We start from the raw sequence: 25,546 nt of genomic DNA on the forward strand, positions 1-25,546 counted from the left end.
GAGGAACACGTTCTCCCAGTCCCTGAATTCAGGCTGGGAAGCAGATAGAACAGCACTCCAGGCAGATCTCAAGGCAGTCAGAGGAGCCGCAGCAATCCTGCAACATCCCGCAGCCTAACCCACAGGGGCAATTTCCTCCACCTGCTTCCCCACAGCAGCTCTCGGCAAGGGACTCCCCTCCTTCTCCACCACAGCAAGCCTCTAGGCAGCCCCCGCAGCCCCCACAGTCCAGGGCAAGTGAGCAGAGGGACATAAACTCACAGAAGAGGCAGGCAAGAGCACAGTGTGCACAGCGATCTGGAGGAGGAGAGAGAAAGGGAGAAGATGAGAATCTGGGAATCTCACCAAAGTTTCCCAAACTTCCTACATAGCAGAAACTGCCTTCTGGGCATATATTGACCTCAGAGCGCCACTGAACTTTTGCATGGAGTCCAATGTGATCCAGAAACTCAGCTAGGCATATTTTTTGTTTTGAGGTGAAATGAATGGATGAAAATCAGAAACAGCTTGCTCCCCGAGCCTAGATTTGCGAATCCTGATGTGGACACCATTGCTTCTCCAGATGCTGCCAAACTGCAGCACCCACCACCCCTGGCCATTGGCCATGATTCCCGGGGCTGATGGGAGTTGTGGTTCAGCAACATCAGGAGGGCCAAAGCCTCCCCACCAATGGTCCTAACCAACAAATCGGCCAGAGAGTGAGAGCTGCAGCAAGGCTGGCTCTTGGATTCTGAGAAGTTGCCCTCAGGACATGCACAGAGAGAATGATCTCAGGACATGCATAGGGATAATGGTCTCCCACAATCTCTGGTCATCTGGGGTGCTCCATGTAATGTGAGGGTGGCAGGGATGTGAGGGCCACTGCCCCTTGGGCAGCCTTGAGGCCCCAACAAACATTCAGCCATGCCAGCCTCTGGAGCCAGGGATGTGTCAACCAGGCTGGGTTAGAGTCAATGTAGATACTGCATAACTAGTTAGTTATTATTCAATCATCTATATGCCACCGAGGCAACTCATGCAATGAACAATCTAACAAGAATCAAAACTGACAAGGCAGCAGCAAGAACAGTTGTTAAAAAGGCTAATTAAAACAGCTAACAGAGATTAATATATCAACTATATTCAGTAACATACCGGTAGTTCTCTGGGGGAGGGGGGACTTACTTAAGAAAAGGTCATTTTTAAAAAAGTGTTTCTTAAAATAAATTAAAATCCACAGCACAGAAGCCATAGGCACTTCTGAGTTGAGAGAGTCCCATAGTCTGGAGAAATATGCCCGGAAATGTAAACAATCCAAGCCTGCAAAGACAAGTGTGCACCCAAAAGCCAATCTGAATTAAACATATTCAGACTAAAGTTTGCTCACCTGCCATAAGGATCCCAGGAAGAAGTAAAGATTAGTAGGAGGCATCTTTGGCAGCCAGTTAGTCAGTGATAGCACAGCTCAGACACTTCTAATGCAAGTTCGAGACAGTCACCAGTCTGGTAGCATAACTCCAGGGCCGGCTCCTCAAACCGACAGCAGCAGCAGCAGCAGCAGCAGCAGCCCTGGGGGTCCGAGCAAAAGCCCAGGAGCCTGGAGCTGCAGGATGGCACAGGGAAGCAAGAGCAGAAGGGCCCAGAGAAAAGAGGCAGGATGTCCGAGAAACGGCAGAAGAGGCAAGCTAAGAGGAGGGTGGCACACAGCTCTGTGGAAAGGAAGGAGAGTGTGAAGGCAAATAGGAGGGCGGATTTGGAAACACCCCTGCAAAGCGTAATTCTAAAGCAGGGGTCAGCAAACTTTTTCAGCAGGGGGCCGGTCCACTGTCCCTCAGACCTGGGGGGGCGGACTATATTTTTTTGGGGGGGGCAATGAACGAATTCCTATGCCCCACAAATAACCCAGAGATGCATTTTAAATAAAAGCACACATTTTACTCATGTAAAAACACCAGGCAGGCCCCACAAATAATCCAGAGATGCAGTTTAAATAAAAGGACACGTTCTACTCATGTAAAAACATGCTGATTCCCGGACCGTTCGCGGGCCGGATTGAGAAGGCGGTCGGGCCGCATCCAGCCTCCGGGCTTTAGGTTGCCTACCAATGTTCTAAAGCATCATTCCTCTCCAGGTCAGACTCTGAAGATACCAGCTCTGCCTTTCTCCAGCAGAAGCCAGCTGCGTATTACTGTATGCAGTCATGAAGTTGTCTGTCTCTGAACTCCAATCCCTTGGGTAGTTTTGCTTTTATTTTTATTTTAAGCAACAAGTGAATTAAAAAAGTGGAAAACGTACTTCAAAGCATACAAGAGGAAAAACTAGTGGCTGAACTGCCATTAAAATTTGCTGGAATGCACATTTGTGATGTCACATAGAGGAGGGAGAAAGGTTGTTTTCTGCTGCTCCAGAGAAGCGGACACGGAGCAATGGTTCCAAACTACAAGAAAGAAGATTCCACCTAAACATTAGGAAGAACTTCCTGACAGTAAGAGCTGTTCGACAGTGGAATTTGCTGCCAAGGAGTGTGGTGGAGTCTCCTTCTTTGGAGGTCTTTAAGCAGAGGCTTGACAACCATATGTCAGGAGTGCTCTGATGGTGTTTCCTGCTTGGCAGGGGGTTGGACTCGATGGCCCTTGTGGTCTCTTCCAACTCTATGATTCTATGATTTCATCCGAGAAGCTGGGGGCCGAGCTCATATGACAGCCGAAGCACCCGCTGCAGACCTCTTTATCTTAAGGCCTGCGGAGGCAATTGGGAAACATCTGGCTTGATTCTCTTTAAACTCATTAGACACTCAACAACAGCGAGCCTGAAGAGTTGGCCTCTGAAGCCAGAACATTCACATGGTGCAGCCCTGTTGGAAGGGCACCACTGAAGGCCACCAGTGGGGAAGGAGATTGCATGCTTAGCTGCTCCCCTGGGTAGAGAGCGCTTTGCTCTTTAACCTCTGGGCTTCCCAGGGTGAGCTGGCTAATGATCAGAGCCTCTTTTGCCTGTTTCAGAGGACATAAGAGGTGGGAGGTCTTTTAGGGAACATAAGACGCCTCACTGTTGCCAGTGTAGTCAGTTTTATAAGGTGGGACGTCACTTGTATTTGTATCTTTTTATTATTATTTTATTTATTATTTTCAATTTTATATATTTCAATAATTTTATAATCATTTTAACATTTCAAAACTTCCTTCTCCCTCTTTCTGCGGTTCTTTAAATTTATTTTTAATATTTTCTTCATATCCAAATTAACTTAATTTACTCATTTATTCATCTACTTTAAATATATACTCATAAAACTACAGGCTATTACAATAATCCTACCAATGTTCTTATCTGTTTACAATTTATTTGTAAATATTCAAGAAACCATTTCCATTCTTTTTATAAAAAGTTTGTTTTCTCGATTTGTTATTTTTCCGGTAAGTTTCGCCATTTCTGCATATTCCACAAGGTCTTTGTATCCATTCTACTTTTGCTGGGACTTCTTCTTCTTGCTTGTATTTGTAGCGTGCATTGTTATTCTCGTCAAAAATCAAATCAAGAAAGTTAAAGGTAAAATAAGCCGGTCTTACAATAATACAACCAAAACAAATATCGCAAAATGTCATAATATGAGATGAGGCTTGCGCGGGTGATAAAGTCACTGGCAGTGATTGACTGAACTTTCCTATGATCACAGAAGGGAAGGGGTATGGGCAGGTAGACTTGAGGAACATAGGAAGAGCCCTGCTGGGTTAAACCCAAAGGTCAATCGAGTCCAGCATCCTTTTCCTCAGCAATGGCCAACTAGATGCTCACAAGAGCACATAAGGCCAACAGCCCTTTCCCATAATCATTGTACCCCAGTGTTCACAAGGGAAAGGAAGAGGCTAAAGAGAGCCCTTTGCCAGTGTCTCAATGCCTATGGCCAACCACTGTGTTCCAGTTAAGCCCCAATGTCACTATTTTGAGCCGGTTACTCTACAGCGGAGTCTTCTGCGGTGTCCCATTGTTGTAAACAAAAATCTGCCCTTTTCCCCCTTAAGGGGTATCCAAGAGCCCATATAGAGTCCTTACATAGGTTCCCTATTGGTAGAGGAAAATAACAGAGGCCAACAGAGAATATTGAGAAGCAAAGCAGCTAGTAAGCCTGACCTTTATTGATCTGTTTCAACAGGGTGCTCCCCTCACAGGCGGGAAAGGAGGACCCAGAACAAAGGTGTGCCTGCCTTTATATAGACTTTTTAAATTCCCTGCCCTGGAGCTCAAGACCACCCCTCCATACATCATACATACACCACAGAAGGGGTGTAACCCAAGACCACCACCCAGATACACCATACCTACATCACAGAAAAGGCAGTCTACAGCAGAAATCTGTTTATCTCGTCTGACAGGTTGCCTGTTTAATGGTCACTGATTGGATTGCCTGGGGAGCCTGGCCAGTCTTTTGTAATGATAAATACTTGGTTCCTGAGCCAGGTCACAGCTCACACCCTATTCATATCTTAAATGTGCCCTTAAGACAGTTACAGATAGGTAGCCGTGTTGGTCTGCCATAGTCAAAACAAAATAAAAAAATTTTTTTCCTTCCAGTAGCACCTTAAAGACCAACTAAGTTAGTTCTACGTATGAGCTTTCGTGTGCATGCACACAAGACAGGATTTGTGAAGGAAAAGACAATGGGGAGGCTTTTCCATTTTCCTGTGACCTTCCAGAGAAGGTCAGTTTGGGAATCAAAAATGGTTTTGGGTCAGTCTTCTGTGCTGATCTATGTACGTGCTTGGTTGGTACACTTCTGAACATTTAACATATACCTAAGACCTCAGCGGGTGGCGCTGTGGGTAAAAGCCTCAGCGCCTAGGGCTTGCCGATCGAAAGGTTGGCGGTTCGAATCCCCGCGGCGGGGTGCGCTCCCGTTGCTCGGTCCCAGCGCCTGCCAACCTAGCAGTTCGAAAGCACCCCCGGGTGCAAGTAGATAAATAGGGACCGCTTACTGGCGGGAAGGTAAACGGCATTTCCGTGTGCTGCGCTGGCTTGCCAGATGCAGCTTTGTCACGCTGGCCACGTGACCCGGAAGTGTCTCCGGACAGCGCTGGCCCCCGGCCTCTTAAGTGAGATGGGCGCACAACCCTAGAGTCTGTCAAGACTGGCCCGTATGGGCAGGGGTACCTTTACCTTTACCTTTAAGACCTCAAAATTCCTATCACACCACCCACTGATCCATCCTTCCCAATCTACCTCCCACCCTCAGTGCCCATGCACTCACCATCCCCAGCCACCTCCTGGATCTGAGATGCTGTGGATTTGCAGCTCTTCTTACTGTTGTTGGTGCAGACGGAGGCGGTGGAGTTGATGCGCTGCTTCTTGGAGACTCGTGGCTGCTGCCTCACAGAAGCCGGGGGAAGCCCACAGCCGTTGGCGCAGTAGGCGGGATGGAGAGCAACCTTCCCTGGCTGGAAAGAGGAGTTGGCGATGCCAGTGATGGCGGACTGGGGGCGCTCTGCAAAGAAAGGGAAAGGTAAGTTGAAGCCTGCAGGTGCAACGTTGGCACTGGGTGAAGCGTGTTCTAGTCTGCGAAAGCTTATGCTGCAAGAATAATAACTCTTAATAACTTAAATTTGAAGAAATTTAAAGTTTATCTACAGAAACGTAAAATTAACGAATGTTAGAAGAATGTTGGAATGAAGCTATGTGGTTTCAGCAGAAATGTTATAAAGGATTAAGTAAAAATGGATTGGTAATTAGTGAAAGAGGAGAATGTAAAAATATAGTATATCAAGATAAATTTTTAGGATAATAACAAAGATGGGAAGGATTTGCTGAAATATCTAATTGAACTAGAATACAAAAAAGGGAGGTGTGAGGAGGTCAAGGAAATAAGCAAAGGAAAGAAAGTTATGTAAAGGTTGGATTTGTGTGTTTTTTTCTTTTTTTGTTTGTTTTTGTGTTCTGTTTGTTTAATTTTTCCTATTTTTTCTTCTGTAACCTTTAAAATTTTAATAAAATCTATTAAAAAAAAAAGATTAATAACTCTTCCCTTGCAAATGGCCAACAGCAGTTTTAGAAAGGGGCAACTTTTACCGGCATCGTTGACGGAGGGCAATGGTTAAACCTCCTCCTTGCACACTGTGGTTCCGATCCTTCTCATCTCCCCATGCTGTAGTGGCTATTTACTTTTTTAAAAAAGCTAGTAAAGGCAAAGGGACCCCTGACCATTAGGTCCAATCGTGGCCAACTCTGGGGATTCGAACTGCCGACCTTCTGATCGGCAAGTCCTAGGCTCTGTGGTTTAACCCACAGTGCCACCCGCGTCCCTTCCATACAGTGGTACCTCAGGTTAAAGAAGCTTCAGGTTACATACGCTTCAGGTTACTGAATCCGCTAACCCAGAAATAGTACCTCCAGCTAAGAACTTTGCTTCAGGTTGAGAACAGAAATCGTACAACAGCAGCGGCAGTGGGAGGCCCCATTAGCTAAAGTGATGCTTCAGGTTAAGAACAGTTTCAGGTTAAGAACGGACCTCTGGAACGAATTAAGTTCTTAACCTGAGGTACCACTGTACATAAATTCCTGCAACAGAAGCCAGATTGGGTCACGCACCAGCACCAGCACCTGGTTCCCAACCTTGATGGCTTGCGCCAGGGTGGCCAGGCTGGTCATGCCAGAGGTGCCAAAGATGGAGATCCTTTTGCAGGCTGCGGCCATGCCAGGCTCCTTCCCTTCTCTGCCTGCCTCATCATTTCCACACCGATACCAGATACCACAAGACTCTTTAGCCCCAGGCAGACTTCTCAAAGCACGAAGAATCAATGGGGTGATGGAATTGGGATCCTTGTCCCCTGGGGACAGACCCCCGAGTGCAGAGCTGCAAGCAAGTGTACAGCTTCTGTGTGCAGAGACTCAATGCATGTGGCTTGATCAATACATAAAGGGCTACAGTAAATAAATAATGGGGCAGCAGGGGGATTACAGACCATTACCGTAATCCAATAAAACCAAGATCTCTATTTAGGCTCTTGTTTCTTAGCTTCCTCTGCTTATGAACTCTCTCCACTCTCTCTCCCCCCCCCCCACTTTCATCTTACCATTTTCCGCTTTCTTTGGTATCTGGGCAGAAGGAATGAGGGAGAAATCTTCACTGGAATTAAACTCCCCAGGCGAGTATCTCTGGTTTTCAGGGAAAGAGATGTTTCCAAATGATTCCTCATGCTCTGGAAATTGAAAAAAGGAATTGTTATTGTTTATTTATTGATTTATATACAGCTTATATGCCAAAATGGCTCCTAAATTGGGGTTGCCATACATCCAGAATTTCCCAGACATAGCCGATACAGTATTCTGCCCTCTTAAACGGGGTGTGGGTGTGACACGTTGAAATGTTCATGAAAATCCGGACATATGGCAGTCCATGTCAGAAGCACAAATTTTGGCAAATGTTGTACTTGACTGCTCTTGTGTTTCACATCCCACACTATACACATATACCCGTAAGTCCCACTGAACGTAGCAGGACTTACCTCTGAGTGGACATGCCTAGGATGGCGCTGCATGCCGCCTAATCTTGTTTTCACAGCCCTGGAACGCACATCATTTAGGAAAGGATGGGAGGGAAAGGAAGTGGGCAGAGGAAGGGCTGAACCCACTCCCCTGCGCTTTCGACTATGTAATTATTCTTCAGGACCACTTAGACTGCTAATTATTATGAGGTAAAGCAACCACAAAAATGCTCTGGGAATACATGGCCATGGGGCGGGGGGTAATTTCCCCTTTATTTACTTATTTTTAGTTTGTATTGTTTGCCTTTATTTGTATTTGTTTCTTTTTGGAAAATTCAGTCACAACGACGCCAACAACATAAAATGAGTTTGCTTAAGGACCTACCCACATGGTGCTGACACAAAAACCCTGCACAAACACTATGCAATAGGTAGTTTTCCCTTCTTGACTAAATACAAACGAAGGCTTTTGAGCCTCACTCCAAAAGTTGGACATGACTAAACAAAGACCAGTGTTATGTGGTCTCGGCGGCCGCTCCGTCACCAGTCTAGCTTCCGCATTCTGGATTAGTTGTAGTTTCCGGGTCATCTTCCAAGGTAGCTCCACGTAGAGCGCAATGCAGTAGTCCAAGCAGGAGATAACTAGAGCATGCACCACTCTGGCGAGACAGTTTGTGGGCAGGTAGGGTCTCAGCCTGCGTACCAGATGGAACTGGTAGACAGCTGCCCTGGATACAGAATTGACCTGCACCTTCATGGACAGCTGTGAGTCCAAAATGACTCCCAGGCTGCACACCTGGTCCTTCAGGGGCACAGTTACCCCACTCAGGACCAGGGAGTCCGCCACACCAACCCACCCCCTGTCCCCCCCAAAACAGTACTTCTGTCTTGTCAGGATTCAACCTCAATCCATTAGCCACTACCCATCCTCCAACCACCTCCAGGCACTCGCATAGGACCTTCACCGCCTTCGCTGGTTCTGAGGTAGAGCTGGGTATCATCCACATACTGATGGACACCCAGGCCAATTCCCCTGATGATCTCTCCCAGCGGCTTCATGTAAACCTTGCCGACCCCTGGGCTAAGGTCACAACTTGTTTATTGAGCACTCATCCCAATTTGTTTGTCAGGAGATTAGGCAACATTAGCTATTTATTGAGCATTCGTTCTGATTTATATGCAGGGACCATCACATTCAAGCAGATGTTATCTTACACTTTCTGCAGAGTATAGGTTTGCTGTGCAAGAGCACCAAATCAACTTTAATTGTGCAATCTGAATTTTCTGGTATGTGACTGAATCCCAACTGAAACTAGTGAGTCTGGAAGTGCCCAAAATCTCAGAGGGACACTAAATCACAGAGTGAAAAGCAGAGGCATTTTGTCTGCAGCATTAACACCAGGCATTGCACATGGCAATTGGCAAGGTGCCTTTTGCGCTGTTGATTCTCCCCCATGGGAGCGCAATTAGGTTCACCCTTGCTTGACTCAGCTCAACTCTCTATCCAGCAACTCTCCGGAATGCAGTTTTCCTAGTTATGAAAATTGTGCCCTTACTGAGAGCATGTGAAACTTTAAAATAATAGCTTTCATACTTTTAAATGAATAATGCAAAGATCCAATTAATCACTCCATGCATAGTAAAAGCCGAAATTTAAAAATTGAATTAAAAGGCACTTAATGGAAGTCTAATTGCCCCTTTTGAATTAACTTTAATTACAATTTCAAGGTTTTTTTTTTATTAAAAAAGAAAAGATTTGCTTCTGTGCCGAGTCTCATCAAATAACAAATTGTAGCTTTAGATCCTCAAATTGCCTTTCGAGAGATTAGTGCCACCAGCTTCAATAGCAACGACATTGCTAAGTAGTAGCTGGAGGAAGGTGCAAGCACAACACAGCTCTACAACAGAGACGCTGCGTGCCTTTCCCTGTGGGGTGCAGCCCTAGTGGCAGATGAAGATGATGGACTTTGCAGAACTGGCGAAGCTGGCAGGAAAAATCCAAAACCAGCATAATCAAGTAAATTTATACGATATGTGAAAGATTATTGTAAGCAATTAACATCACTAGCAGGGTTGTCTGCAGACTTGTAATGAGAAATTTTCTATCTTTCTATTATCATTTAAATTTTGAGCTATTTTGTAATGAGTGTAATTAAAATTGGAAAACGTGCAAATGCAGTGATATAAAGGTCAATTTTGGAAGCCGTGCGGCGGGAGGGAAATTGATAGGCTCTAAAGAGCCAAAGTGGTAAAGTAGATAATGATGTGAATGCATAATATTAAATGGAAAATAAATAAAAATTATATATACACAGCTGTCCATGGAGGCGCAGGTCAATTCTGTGTCCAGGGCAGCTGTTTATCAGCTCCATCTGGTACGCAGGCTGAGACCCTACCTGCCTGCAGACCGTCTTGCCAGACCGTCTTGCCAGAGGGGTGCATGCTCTAGTTATCTCCCGCTTGGACTACTGCAATGCGCTCCCAGGAGAGACGTGTGACTTGGGCGTACTGCAGGCCCCACAGTAAGTGCTGCCTGGCATTTTGCCACCCCCACACACCACTCCTCCTTTCCTCCACCTCTGCAGAGGGGGGCTAGCTGAGAGCAGGCCGTGCTTGGCGTGGCAGAACATCGTGAGCTGGGCCAGTTCCTTCTAAGGCAAGTTGCCCTGCACCCCCATTTCTGTTGCTCACCAATATCTCTTGCATCAACAATTGACCCAGGGAGAGTGCTCTACATGCATGGAGCCGGGACCAAGGCTGAATAGTCCATTTGGCTTACCTGTAACCCAGAAGAATTTATATTGAATTAAATGATCAGGTTACTCACCTGAATTGGGGGTGATTTTTGTAGCATCCCCAGTGTCCCTTCTGGATTCTGTCTTTGTTCCATCAGGCCTGATAGGGACACCTGAGTTGACAGCTGACATCTGGGAACTAAAAATAGGAATAGGAGAAGTTGAAAATCACATAGGAGTTAAGTCCCACATGGTATTATGCTTAGTTCCAAATGGTCTCCACCCCTCTATTTTGTTGATGGGTCTACAACACTTATAGTCACAAGGGTGGCCATGCCATACAGAGGTCAATCCTCTATTTCAGATGTGGGGCATTCTGCACAGCAGACTGAGAAAAAACACAGCTCACCTGGCTGCAGTCTTCCCAACTATGGTGTGATGCATTTCTAGAGAAATTACAGTAAGTATTTCTAAATTGGCATCTATGTAATATGCTAGCACAAGCAAATTCTCTGCAACTCTGCATCTTCTTCTATGGTGATGCATTTCCCCCTCTTTTTAAGCGATGTCTAAATGGGTGGGCAATCTAAGGCCCAGGGGCCGGATCCGACCCAATCACCCTCTAATTCCGGCCCGCAGACAGTCCGGGAATCAGCATGTTTTTACACGAGTAGAATGTGTGCTTTTATTTAAAATGCATCTCTGAGTTATTTGTGGGGCATAGGGATTTTTTTTTCCTTCCCCAAAATATAGTTTGACTCCCCACAAGGTCTAAGGGACAGTGGACCGGCCCCCTGCTGAAAAAGTTTCCTGACCCCTGATATAGACCATGGGTAGGCAAACTAAGGCCTGGGGGCCAGATCCGGCCCAATCACCTTCTAAATCCAGCCCGCAGATGGTCCAGGAATCAGCGTGTTTTTACATGAGTAGAATGTGTCCTTTTATTTAAAATGCATCTCTGGGCAGTGGCATAGCTTGGGTTGTCAGCACCCAGGGCAAGGCAAGTAATTTGCGCCCCCTAACCCAGGTAGGGGCAGGTAGGGGCAGAGAGCTGCGAGTGCAAGCGTGCCCCCCCAGATGTTGCGCCCGGTGCGGCCGGCCCCCCCTGCACCCCCACGCTACGGCACTGTCTCTGGGTTGTTTGTGGGGCCTGCCTGGTGTTTTTACATGAGTACAATGTGTACTTAAAAAAAAAAATACTTCTCTGGGTTATTTGTGGGGCATTGGAATTCGTTCATTCCCCCCCCCCTTCAAAATATAGTCCGGCCCCCCTCAAGGTCTGAAGGACAGTGAACCGGCACCCTGCTGAAAAAGTTTGCTGACCCCTGATACCCTATAACACATAGACTCCCTCTTCATTGGGAACTCTTACCAGTTTTGTCTCTTGCAGTGTGGTCAGCTGACGTGAATGATAGTTTTGGCCTCTGCAAACCAACACAGCCACCTTCCTCCCTCCCTAAAAAGAAGCAAATGGGAGGCAGAACACTGTCAATCTATTTCATCAGAAGGATTGCTGAAATGATTCATGTGGCGTGCTTTGAACTCTTGACATGTGGTCTACTAGAAATGTTCTCATCCTCCATGACCCTACACATTAGTCCTTCTCATAGGTATTTGCCACCATTATTATTGTTCTTAGGCTTGTAGATAGCAGATCCCCTGAAACTGAGTTGTATTCAGCATTGCATTAAGAAGATGGTTCCATCAGCACACAGATTTCTGCTTGCACAACAGAATGATCTTCCTCTCCTCCTGTGCACCCCCTGAATCTGTTTCCCCAAAAGCCTCCAGAGCAGATTTGGGGACAGTGTGGGACACACACAGGTGTGTAGAGGAAGAGGGGGAAATCCTGTTGTGCCAGTACTAATCCTTGCACTAGCACAACCATCTTGTTTAATACCACCCATTGCCCATTGCATTTTGTAATTTAGAACCATTATTCTTCCCATCATTCCCTCTGCTTCTCAGGTCAGCATCATAGTACAGCTGATCAGCCGTATATTATTACTGGTGATGCCTTTGGCTGCCATGTGTATATGGAACAGGTAAGTTAGGCGGTGGCGGGGGGAGTAGGCAATATTTTTTTATGGACTTGCCATCATCAGAACATCATCAGAACATCAGAGGGCGGGAGGAGTGGAACTATGACTTCATTTAAGTCCCCTTGTGTTACTTTTGAAGAAAGAAAGAAAGAAAGAAAGAAAGAAAGAAAGAAAGAAAGAAAGAAGCAACTAGTAAGTTGAATGAATGAATGCAATAATTTAAGCCAGAAGGGTGTCATGAAATAGCATTAGGCTGTTATTACCACTTTGACTGTTAAACCACTTTGGGAATTGTAGCTCTGTTAGGGGAATAGGGATCTCCAAAAACAGAGCGGTCCATCTTTTCATACCAAGTAGGCCGTAAGAGTATTTCAACATGGAACCTGTGCTGGGAGTGAGGCCAGAATTTGACACACTCACCCAGCCCTCCCGCTGCCTTCTCAAAGTGTAGCACCCTGCTTGTGGTTAACGCTTAGCTGGAATGAAATATTCAACGCAGCAATAGAGAAATTAAAATAGTAATTTATTTGTCAGACAAATAAATAAGAGGCACAGTGGTACATGGTTACCAAGCTCTGGCCTGGCCTCCTGCCATTCTGGCCAGCACTTATATTCCCTTAATCCAGCCCCCTTTGCTCCTCCTGTGGCTGCCTCTGTCCAATCAGCCTGGTTGAAATTCCTATTGGCTGTTTGCTAGAACCAATCACAAAAGATACACCCACAAAAGATACACCCACTTCCTTGCCCTTATATGGGAGACAAAGAGCTATATATAAATGACAAATAAGTAATAATATATCTTACATGGAATCTTAATTACCAGCTCACCTCTTGCCCTTCTTGCCCTATTGCCTTCTAAAACAAATGGTTTAATCTTACATTTTATGTTCAACAGATGTCAAGGATCTTGAGTTTCACATCAACATTGAAAGATTTCCTTCATTTAATGTTTCTAAACAAAATGCCTGACAACTATATATCAAGACTGCCCGGATGGCGTCTTCTGTCTGGCAAGGGGGGGGCTGGTGGCTGACTTAATTTCAGGATAAATACAACTCTTACAACCATATGAAATAAGAATCTAGCATTCCTTAAATCCTTTGCATAATTACATTTAAGCCAATATATTTAAGCTAATATATTTCATACATTTATCATAGGTAGCCTCTTAAAAGAATAAAGCTTCTCAAAGTGAAAAGGAAGGAACTCAATAAAACACAGCTTTTAAAAGAAGCCTCTTCAAAAATGTTCTCTTTTTCTGTCAGCTAAATGTTTTTCCCTTTTGCTCCTGGCCTTTCAACCTTAGAAAGAAGATCTGGCTCATTTTACTGGGAGGCACATTAGTATTATCTTTCCCCATTCCTAATGGTGTTTTCTCAACCTTGGGGCAGCATATGTAATTTCCCTTTTTATGACTTTGAGAATTGTTTTTCTGCTATAAATCAATGGGGCCCTTCTTGTGTTAGGAGGAAAAACATCTTGCCAAGGTTCTTTTAGGCAGCTGGTCTTTTGCCTGGCATGAAACATTTGAAAATCCTTTTTTTAAGCTCATTTTTAAATACAAGCCTTGATTGAAATATATAGAAGCTTTGATAAACATGCAGGCTTATGATTAGATGCCTCATTCCCCCCTTTCAAGCTCAAGGACCTTCATCCCAAGTGTCCTTGATAGCTTGACCTTCATCATATTCCTGAGGTAAAGCTCTGTATAGGGCCATGATATGAGGTAGAGTTTCATTTGAAACCATCTTGCTAATTGTACTTCTAAAACATGAAATGATACATGGCATCATACATAAAACCAATACTACTACTGTCAAGAAAAACAAGCAAGACAATAGTATCCCTTTGAGTCCTGTGACATTAGGTAACCAATTGGTGAGCCATCCCATATCCCATCCTTCCCATGTTTGTACTGGGACATGTGCTATATTCTCCATCTTTGTGGCCAATACACGGATTGCCTCACCATTATCAGAAATGTTAAAGCAACAGGCATTCCCTGTCAAGTTCAAGACTCCACATAGGCCTCCCTGCCTGGCAAGTACATAATCCATTCCCATTTTCAGCTGCAAAATGGCGGCTCTACTTTCATCCAACTGTTGTGCAATAAGTCTCAAACTCTGGGCCGTTGCATTGGTTACAAGTTCCACTACTGCTTGCAATCGAATTATTCTGTTTAGATTATAAATAGGATCCCGTGCCCCTTGTATGAGCTCACCAGGATTCCAGGAGGCAGGATCATAATAGGCTATAATGCGCTCTGGCGGCCAATCATCAGTACCGCTCCAACTTTGGGTACTTCCTCCTGCTATATGAGAAATATCAGCATTCCTTCGTGTTCGCCTGGCCGAACTAGTGGGCATAATCCACATTGGTGGTAATACCCAACCCAAGAAACAAGTCCCACTCCATTTGGAAGGGAGTTTCTTGTATGCCCATTCTCCACATATCCACCACAACCATCGGGTCTGAGGTTTTTGGTACGGGGAATACAGAAGGCGAAATACCAAAAGGGGTAGAGAGTTCACAGTGCAGTATGTTAGATTGCCTTCTTCTGTCACAGTTATGTTCCACACCACTTTCCATGCATGAATAAAAGGAGGTGCACAGGGCAAGGCATTCCGAGTTCGATAGGTAGTACCGTGTGCCCAGGTATGACTATTCTTCTTATAATCCCAAGTATAGTGACAATGAGAAGAGCCTATCATGGGAGAATCAGCTGCATCTGATGATTTATGTACACAGAATTCCCCTTGTACAGGTATAACTCGTAATGGTTTAGTTGAGTTCCATCCGGGGAAATTCTGTATTTCAGTTTGGTGTGGCATTTCGCTTACCATACCAATAGCATCTAATGGTATCGGTAATAAGGGCATACCTCCCTCTGAATCATCTGGCCCAAGAGAGCAAACAAGGCAATTGGTCCTATTTGCAACATTAGCTACCATTTCAGCTAAACCTACCCACATATTGTGGTCATGGCTGAATCCATATTTAGCCAATTTGGTCAGATTCAAGGACCCTTCCCCTTCCCAAGGGATCAGGATTAATAAAATCATGTTGATGTCTAGTATATGCATTCCTTCCACAAAAGATTACCTTATTGTGATAGCAAATAATTATTAGCCCCAATATAATTCCCCCAGTGACAGAAATGGGGAACCACCAAGACCAAAACATATATCCCGAGGATCCCCAATGAGTAATATCTCTGATAATTGTTCCACAAGGGGGGGGCAGTCAATCAATTGTATTAGAGAATCTTTCCGTTCACAGTCGCTGGTTCAGACGCTCCTCAAGCTTCAGGCGTGCGCAGGTCAGCCAGCTTCCAGGTTGTGGCTGCAGCAGGCCGGTCGTCAAATGTTGCCCGTGACCTAGCCCGTTCCCGGTAGGGCTAGATACAGGGGTTTTTGGAGAGAGTTAGTTTTAAAGGATTAGAGGGGTCACCTTTGCACGTCCAACTGCCTTCAGACTTCTTCAAACGAGAGTGATGAATCCAGGGGGTCACCTCAGCTACCTTCACCGCTGTTGGAGTAGAGAGCAAGACGGTGTAAGGTCCACGCCACTTAGGTGCAAGTGGATCACGTTTCCACTCTTTCACCCATACGCTATCGCCAGCCTGGAACTGATGAATCGGCTCGGCAATGCTGCACGGCGTGCGCTCGAGGGCCCACCTGTTAAGAGAAACAAAAACACGGGAGAGAGATTGCACTTGTTCCTGTGTCACATGGTCTCCTATTTGTTTAAGGTCAGCTGGAATATCCTGAACAAAGGAGGGCGGTCTCCCATACAGGAGCTCAAAAGGTGACAACTTAAGTCTTTTTGTGGGTGCACACCGAACACGAAACAGTGTTATGGGTAACACATCTACCCATCCCAATCCCGTTTCCTGGGTTAATTTTGCCAATTGGGTTTTCAGAGTCCGATTCATTCTTTCAGTTTTCCCTGAACTCTGAGGCCTATATGCTGTATGCAGTCTCCATTTTACTTGTAGGACTCGACATACATCTTGTACTACTTGATCAATGAACGCTGGCCCATTATCACTTCCAATGCATCTAGGTAATCCAAACCTTGGGATCAATTCAGTGAGGAGTCTTTTAGTTACCTCTCGTGCCTTTTCAGTTCGGGTGGGAAAAGCTTCAACCCATCCGGTAAGAGTATCTACAAACACAAGGAGATACTTGAATCCCTTAGAAGGGACCAGCTCTGTGAAGTCCACAATTAGGCTTTCCATGGGGACGTATCCCACATGCTGAATTCCAGGAGGTTGTACCGGTCCCTGCCTGGGATTGTTTTTAGCACAAAGAACACATTTCTGTGAAATGCAAGTTGCTAATTGTGATAGATTAATAATATACAACTTCCGACTGAGACTCTCTCTAGTTGCAGTACCGCCAAGGTGAGTAGATTCATGATAATTTCTTACAATTGTGCCTGCTAGATGATGAGGTACATAAATCCTATTGTCCGGCAGGATCATCCAACCGTCCCTCACAACCGCTCCTTCCTGTTCAGCCCACTTCCTCTCTTCTGGGGTATAGTGAGGTTTAACTTCTTCTGGAACTACCTCTGGTATGAGGGCTGCTATAAATCCTCCCACAGACTTTTGGGCTGCCTCTCGGGCTGCTTTGTCAGCAGCATGATTTCCTCTGGTTATTGGATCCCTTCCTCGTCCATGACCTTTGCAGTGCATTACAGCAATCTGTTCTGGAGCCCATACTGCTTCTAACAGGATTTCTACTTCAGGTCCATATTTCAAGGCCTTCCCGTGGGCTCCGATTAGACCTCTTTCTTTCCATAGAGCTCCATGTGCATGCAGGGTTAAGAAGGCATATTTTGAGTCAGTATAGATGTTTGCCTTACATCCGGCTGCCAATTGCAGAGCTCTAGTTAAACCTATAAGTTCAGCCTTTTGTGCTGAGGTGCCAGCAGGCAAAGCTTCAGCTTCCACAACTTCCTCATTGGTGACCACAGCATATCCTGCTCGTCTGGCACCTTCATGCAGGTAACTGCTACCATCAGTATAATATACAACATCTGGATTTTTTAATGGTTCATCTTTCAGATCAGGTCTACTGGAATAAACTTCATCCATTACTTGGAGACAATCATGTGATTCCTCATCATCTACCTCTGGTAGGGGCAGCAAAGTCGCTGGATTGAGCATATTCACTACTCGTAGATGAATCCTGGGATTTTCACACAATAGGCCTTGGTATCTAGCCATCCTTGGGTTCGTTAGCCAATAACTACCCTTATATTCCATGAGTGTCAGAACAGCATGAGGTACATTCACATACATCGTCTGGCCAAAGGTAAATTTATCAGCTTCTTTGACAAGGCTCGCAGTGGCCGCTACTGCCCTTAGGCATGGAGGCCATCCTTTTGCTACTGAGTCCAATTGTTTAGACAAATAAGCTACTGGACGGTTCCAACTTCCTAATCTCTGGGTCAGGACTGCCGCTGCAATCCCATTCTGTTCATGTACATACAGCTGAAAGGGTTTTTCCGAATTAGGCAATCCAAGGGCTGGTGCCTCCATAAGTCGCTGTTTGATAACTAAAAAGGCTTGTTTCTGCTCAGGTCCCCATACGAATGGGTCCTTTTCTGCACCTCGAGTGCTTTCATGTAAGGGCTTGGCCAGACTGCTGAAATCAGGTATCCATAGTCTACAAAACCCTGCTGTTCCCAGGAATCCCCTAAGTTGTTTTCTTGTGGTAGGTTCCTTGATAAGGCAAATAGCTTCTTTCCTCTCTGGTCTCAATGCTCGTTGTTGGTGTGAGATGTCAAAGCCCAAATATTTGACCTTTTCTAAACATAACTGTGCCTTTTTCTGGGAAACTCGGTAGCCAGCTTCCCAGAGCAAGTGGAGCAGTTCCTCTGTCCCTTCTTTACAGGTATCAAAATCCTTTGCAGCTAGTATAAGATCATCCACATATTGCAGAACCACCTTTTCTCCCGGTGTTGAGGGGTAACTTGTTAGATCCCTCGCCAAGGCAGTGCCAAATAAAGTTGGGGAATTTTTGAATCCCTGGGGCAATCTTGTCCAGGTTAGCTGGCCTTTTGTTCCTGTCAAAGGGTCTTCCCACTGGAAGGCAAATATAGGTTGGCTCTGTGGTGCCAGCCGGCAACAGAAGAATGCATCTTTCAAGTCCAATACAGTAAAAAATGTTGCTTCTGGTGGGATCAAACTCAGCAAGGTATATGGGTTTGGTACATTTGGGTGCAAGGTCTCGATAGCCTGGTTTACGAGCCTCAAGTCCTGCACTGGCCTGTATTCATCTGTCCCAGGTTTTCGAACAGGCAAAAGGGGTGTGTTCCATTCTGATTGGCAAGGCTTAAGCAGACCATATTTTAATAGGCGGTCCAAATGTTTCTGGATGCCCTCCGCTGCTCGCCGGGGTAAGGGATATTGCTTTACAGATACAGGGGTAGCCATAGGTTTTAGGGTTACTACAATTGGAGCTATATTCTTAGCCATTCCTGGTGGGCTATTTTCAGCCCATACTCCTGGTGGCACCTGTAGAGTTCGGAGGAGCTTGTTTAATTCTGTATCCAATGTGGGTTGGACTTGCAAGGCTGACATTAGGCGCCATGATTGTTCCTTAGGTACTGAGAGGGTAATTATTCCTGCTGCTTTTGATGGCAGTTTCATTTCTGGACCTCGAGGAGTGAAAGTGATTTGGGCCTGCAATTTGGACAGCATATCTCTGCCTAAGAGAGGTATTGGACACTCAGGTATATACAAAAACTGATGGGTTAAACGATGTCCCCCAATCTGGCATTCCAAAGGTTGGAGGAAAGACCTCTTAGCTGACTGTCCAGTGGCACTTTTAATGATTACACTTTTGGATGCCTTTTTCTGCAATAGTTCTGGGAGTACCGAGTATTCAGCCCCAGTATCAATCATAAAATCTATTAAATGGCTTCCTAATTGAATCGTGACCGTGGGCTCCTGGAAGCCTAACTTTATGGAGTCCGGTCGTTCCTAGTCTTGGGTAAAATCCTCTTCTGCCAGTCCAATGAAATTGTCTCTACTCCGTCCCTGTCCTGGTCTCTGATATCTTCCATCTCGGATCATTCCCCGTCCCCGTCCCTGGTTTCTTGGGCCGGAGCCGGAGCCTGGGCCTGGGCCTGGGCGTACTTCTTCCAACCTCAGGGGTTCAGGACACTCCCGCTTCCAATGACCCTCCTTCTTGCAATTTGCACATTGATTCCTTCCCAGTGGTGGATTCCTTCCTCGCCCTCGCCCTCCATTTAAGGGGCGGTGGTCTTGCTTCACTGCTGTGGCTAGCATTACCATCTTTTCCTTCTGCCACTTCTTCTTCTCTTGCTTCTCAGCCTCATCCCTATTCCGATAAACTCGGCGTGCAATGGCCATAATTTGGCTCATCAGCATCCCTTCCCATCCTTCTGATTTCTGAATTTTCTTACGAATGTCAGAAGCGCACTGGGCCACAAATGTAGCAGTAATCATTCTACTGTTTTCAGGGGCTTCAGGGTCAAAAGGAGTCCATATACGATAGGCTTCTTGCAGCCTCTCTAAAAAGTCTCCCGGACTCTCATTTGGTTTTTGTTCTACTTCTGAGACTTTAGACATATTAGTGGGCTTCTGGCATGCCCTGCGGATACCTTGCACAAGTGTCTGGCGGTAGGTGGTGAGTCTGGCCAGGTGAATTGCATTGTTTGGATCCCAATTAGGATCTTCCAAGGGAAAGTTATCTTGGAGATGACGGTCAATATTATAAATATTTCCCGCTCTGGCCTGCTCACGCAAATATATCTGTGCCTTTTCAATTATGTCTCTCCTTTCCTCAGTGGTGAACAGAGTATTTAGGAGCTGGCGACAATCTGTCCAAGTAGGGCTATGAGTATTTACTATTGAAGTCACCAAGTCCATCATAGCCTGAGGTTTTTCTGCAAAAGATGGGGTGTGTGTTTTCCAATTCATCAGATCTGTAGTTGTGAATGGAATATATTGCAGGGTCGAAGTTCGAGGTGGCCGTGGTCCGGGTTGCCCATTAACCAGCGCAGGCTCCTCAAGTGCATCAAATACTCTTCTAAGAGGGGCTACTACGTGATCTTTCTCTTCACTTTGCTCTAGGGGCCTCAAATCATAGGGGATGGTATCTGTCGCAAGGCGTTCTTTTAGCAGCTTTATACGCCTGGCTGTATTGCTTGCTGACCGAGCAAGGTCTCCCTGTAACTTCTGTAACATTTCTCTGGGACTTGGATGTACAGGGGTTTGGGGTGGGCAATCAGTTGTTCCACTAAAGGAGACTGTAGATGGAGGTCTATTAGGAGTCACAGGTGGAATAACCACTTCTGCTTGGGCTTTATTATAGGACTCCAATGCCTCCTGAAGATATTTATCATAATCTATCAAGGAATCAAGCTCTGTGACTCCACTCCCATTATTCATTCCAGTTTCTTGCCTTGGGGTTACAACTGGTGGAGTGTTTGGATTAAGCTCCCTTCGATGTGGAGCATAGGGTGGAGGTGGAAGCACCTCTTCCTCTGGCCCCTCAAAAATGGGTTTGAGTTTATTTGGCAAGATTCCTTTCCTAGCTTCGGCTTTTACAGCCAATAATTTGCATCGTTTGACTTTGCATTCCCTTATCCATGGAGGATTTTTATTTAATGTGCTCAGCCAGGAATCTATATATGGAAATTGTTCTGGGCACCCTCCAGTTTCTTTGGCGATATCAGTCCAAAGTTTGCTTACTAAATTTATATCAAAGGTTCCCTGGGATGGCCATCCAGTAATTTGTTTTGGCCATTCTAGTTCACATAACGTTCTCAAGCGCTCTGGCGTCATTTTGACTCCATATGCCCCTGAGAAGGCTTTCTTAAAATTATTTAACATACACTCAAGAGGTGTATTTTCCCCCTTTGAACCCCCAACTCCCATTGTATGGCCCTGTGAAGTATCCACTCAGTCACTCACAGACGCGCTTTGTGGGTTTCCTTGCCTAGTGAAGTCGCCTTACTAGGAACCGAAGTACTGCCCACTCCACACTCGGGTCAGCTACAGATTGCTCTGTACTTTCTCACACATACAATGCGCTGGATACTTCACCACACTCTACCTCCCAATCCTTCCCTTTCCCTACACCAGATCACCATCTGATGTACCCAACCACCTAGCGTACTCAGTTTCCCCTTACTGAGACGCAGAAGTTTGATCAAGACTTCTCTTCCTCCCAATTAATTGGAGGGCCAAAAATCCCTTTGTGCACTTACCCTTGGTTGGTTCCCTGTTTCCCCCGGTCCGTCGCCGCCAGTGAGCAGGGTATCAGACAGACGAGTCTTCTGCGTTCCCCCTGGAAAAAAAAATTACCAGTGCGCGCTTTGGGTAAGCAGTTGTCCTCTCTCTTGTACCCTGCCCAGTAGGGCGAAGGGGCTGCGTTCCAGCAGACCACTTATCCGAGTCACAGGGCACCATAAAATGTAGCACCCTGCTTGTGGTTAACGCTTAGCTGGAATGAAATATTCAACGCAGCAATAGAGAAATTAAAATAGTAATTTATTTGTCAGACAAATAAATAAGAGGCACAGTGGTACATGGTTACCAAGCTCTGGCCTGGCCTCCTGCCATTCTGGCCAGCACTTATATTCCCTTAATCCAGCCCCCTTTGCTCCTCCTGTGGCTGCCTCTGTCCAATCAGCCTGGTTGAAATTCCTATTGGCTGTTTGCTAGAACCAATCACAAAAGATACACCCACAAAAGATACACCCACTTCCTTGCCCTTATATGGGAGACAAAGAGCTATATATAAATGACAAATAAGTAATAATATATCTTACATGGAATCTTAATTACCAGCTCACCTCTTGCCCTTCTTGCCCTATTGCCTTCTAAAACAAATGGTTTAATCTTACATTTTATGTTCAACAGATGTCAAGGATCTTGAGTTTCACATCAACATTGAAAGATTTCCTTCATTTAATGTTTCTAAACAAAATGCCTGACAACTATATATCAAGACTGCCCGGATGGCGTCTTCTGTCTGGCAAGGGGGGGGCTGGTGGCTGACTTAATTTCAGGATAAATACAACTCTTACAACCATATGAAATAAGAATCTAGCATTCCTTAAATCCTTTGCATAATTACATTTAAGCCAATATATTTAAGCTAATATATTTCATACATTTATCATAGGTAGCCTCTTAAAAGAATAAAGCTTCTCAAAGTGAAAAGGAAGGAACTCAATAAAACACAGCTTTTAAAAGAAGCCTCTTCAAAAATGTTCTCTTTTTCTGTCAGCTAAATGTTTTTCCCTTTTGCTCCTGGCCTTTCAACCTTAGAAAGAAGATCTGGCTCATTTTACTGGGAGGCACATTAGTATTATCTTTCCCCATTCCTAATGGTGTTTTCTCAACCTTGGGGCAGCATATGTAATTTCCCTTTTTATGACTTTGAGAATTGTTTTTCTGCTATAAATCAATGGGGCCCTTCTTGTGTTAGGAGGAAAAACATCTTGCCAAGGTTCTTTTAGGCAGCTGGTCTTTTGCCTGGCATGAAACATTTGAAAATCCTTTTTTTAAGCTCATTTTTAAATACAAGCCTTGATTGAAATATATAGAAGCTTTGATAAACATGCAGGCTTATGATTAGATGCCTCAAAAGCTGCCTAAGCACAGACCCTCCAAGTGTCCCTATTTTCCAGGGACATCCCTGATTTAGAGAAGCTGTCCCAGTTTCTGATTTGTCTCACTTTTCCTTAGGATGTCCCTATTTTCATTGGAGAAATGTTGGAGGGTATGGAGTTATCTGACTCCCAAGCCGCCTGAAGGCAATCCTGTATAGAGAAGTTTTCTTAATGTTTAATGTAGAATGTTTTTATATATGTTGGAAGCCGCCCAGAGTGGCTGGAACAACACAGTAAGATGTGTGGGGTATAAATAGTAAAATTATCATTATGGAATGGGACGTCCCTATTTCCATCGGAGAAATGTTGGAGGGTATGTAAGCAAGGAGCTTTGGCAAAGAGGCACAAGGCACTGGCAGGATCCTAGAGCCCTCCTACTGACCTCCTGCCCAAAGCTGGGAAAGCACTAACTAGGCTTTGGGGGTGTTATGTACTGAGTCCAATAGGATCCAAAAGGCAGCAGTCTGATTAGTCCTAGAGCAATGCAGCAGTATGATTGGTTGGCAGGAACCACCCAATCATGCTCCAGATTGAAGTGAATCCACAACCTGATTGGCTTACAGTAGAATTCCGGAAATAGACAATCATGTGCAGCCCATTGTGTAAATAATGTATATAAAGCAGATACTTTGAGGGGACTTTCATTCATTCCTCCTCACCACTATGAGCTGAATAAAGAGCATGAAATCACTTTGTGACTCTGAGTATATTTCAGGAAGGAGGTGGGAGGATGCTAGGACCCTGTCAGAGCCCTCATGCCTCCTTCCTAAAGCCCAGCACCTTGCATTCCTGGCTTTGGGAAGGCAGGGCAAAAGGGAGTGCCCAGTGTTGCTGAGGGCCACCAAAAATGGCCTCAAGGGCCGTGCTTTGGACCACCTTGTCCTAACAGCTGCCAGTTCCCTCAGCACTCTCTGAGGAGTCTCTGGGGAAATCCATGGTGAAATCTAGACACATATAAAAATGCTGTGAAAATGTTTTAAAAAAGAAAAGTTTTGAAAAATATATTGATTTTGCCATAAGCTCACCATCGCCATCTAGTGTGCCATTTGTATAATGCACCTAAAACAGATTTAAAACGTTACATTTGCAGCTGTATACAGCGGACGCTCGGGTTGCGAACGTGATCCGTGCGGGAGGCATGTTTGCAACCCGCAGCATTCGCTACTCACAGCAACATGTCTGCGCACGCGCGGGTTGCAATTTGGCGCTTCTGCGCATGCGCAAAGCGTGATTTAGCGCTTCTGCGCATGCTCGACTGCCGAAACCCAGAAGTAACCCGTTCCAGTACTTCCGGATTTCGGCGTGTCCGTAACCTGAAAAAATACAACCTGAAGCATCTGTAACCTGAGGTAAGACTGTAGTCCCAAGTGTGCGCTATAATGGTGCTTTTAAATGTATGGTCTGGATGTGGCCTTATCTTGAGAGAAAAGGGAGAGTCCAGAACAGCAGCTCACTGCAGCACATTTCAACTTGGCTGTTGTACTGGAGGACAGACAACGTCATAAAAATTAGACCCTTACAATATCATTCGGTGCCCTTGAAGGGGTCAGTCAGCTGCCCCTGAAAGACTGGAGGTGCGCCGGGGGTGGGGGAAGAGTTTGACTTTTCCTTTTTTCTAGGATGGATGGATCGGCCTGGCCAAATATCCACCGCTGATATGAAACCGGAAAAGCGATATGGTATTAGCCCTAACAGCCAGTGGCAGTTGAGGCCAAGCATTTTTGGGCTGAAGCCTACTGATGAGCCCGGTCAACTTCAAGTGAGTTTGGCATGTATTTCCATTTAACTGGGTTATAGGATCAGGCTGTACGTGTGCGGCGGGGAGCCGAACTGGGGCGGAGATGAAAGACACGAGGGGCTCAGAGGTGAGGCTGCTGCTGGGCTGCCGCTTCCTGAGCTCTCGCCAATCCTCCCCAACCAATCCAGTCAGTTCAAAGCCCTGGGAGGGGGAAACAGGAAACAACAGGCCCATTAACCTCCCACCCCACTGGGGCTAGAATAACAGAGGAAGGCAAAACAGCAGGAACAAAAACGTAGAAGGCGGGAGGGGGCCCCGGACTCCAGGGTTTTCGGGCAGGGAGGGCATCATAGCTTGAGTGGGCTGGAGAGGAGGGGGCTGGGAGCCCAGGCACATCACATACCCTCCAACATTTCTCTAATGAAAATAGAGATGTCGCTAATAATAATAATAATAATAATAATAATAATAATAATAATATTTCTACTCCACACATCTGACTGGGTTGCCCTAGCAACTCTGGGCAGCTTCCAACAGATATAAAAAACATAATAAAACATTAAACATTTTTTTAAAAAAACTTCCCTTTACAGTGGTACCTCAGCTTAACCTGAAACTGTTCTTAACCTGAAGCACCACTTTAGCTAATGGGGCCTCCCGCTGTGCCACCGCCGCACGATTTCTATTCTCATCCTGAAGCAAAGTTCTTAACCCGAGGTACTATTTCTGGGTTAGTGGAGTCTGTAAGCTGAAGCGTCTGTAAGCCGAGGTACAGTACTACTGTACAGGGCTGCTTTCAGATGTCTTCTAAAGGTTGCATAGTTACTTAAGTCCTTGGCTCAGGGGTCGCATAACTCCATATCCTCCAACATTTCTTCAGTGAAAATAGAGATGTCCTAAAGAAAAGTGGGACAGCTTCTG

General features: G+C 45.5%; 1 protein-coding gene across 3 annotated transcripts in view; it reads right to left on the reverse strand.

Moving 5' to 3' along the window:
• Positions 1-160: 160 nt before the first annotated feature.
• LOC309332409 (uncharacterized protein) overlaps positions 161-25,546 on the reverse strand; it is a 31,359-nt gene continuing 5,973 nt past the window's right edge. For 2 of the 3 annotated variants that reach the window (XM_081845593.1, XM_081845595.1), the window contains 5 exons: positions 11,559-11,642; positions 10,279-10,385; positions 7,041-7,166; positions 5,222-5,455; positions 1,582-1,688 (listed from right to left, as the gene is read on the reverse strand). In XM_081845593.1, the coding sequence (XP_081701719.1) occupies positions 5,342-5,455; positions 7,041-7,166; positions 10,279-10,385; positions 11,559-11,642 (431 nt within the window). In that variant the 3' untranslated portion in view covers positions 1,582-1,688; positions 5,222-5,341. Of the gene's footprint in view, positions 298-1,366; positions 1,689-5,221; positions 5,456-7,040; positions 7,167-10,278; positions 10,386-11,558; positions 11,643-25,546 lie in introns of those variants that run through there. The other variant, XM_081845594.1, reaches the window with a different exon arrangement.

This window comes from Podarcis erhardii (assembly GCF_964252035.2).
Source record: "Podarcis erhardii genome assembly, chromosome: 17".
Taxonomy (NCBI): domain Eukaryota; kingdom Metazoa; phylum Chordata; class Lepidosauria; order Squamata; family Lacertidae; genus Podarcis; species Podarcis erhardii.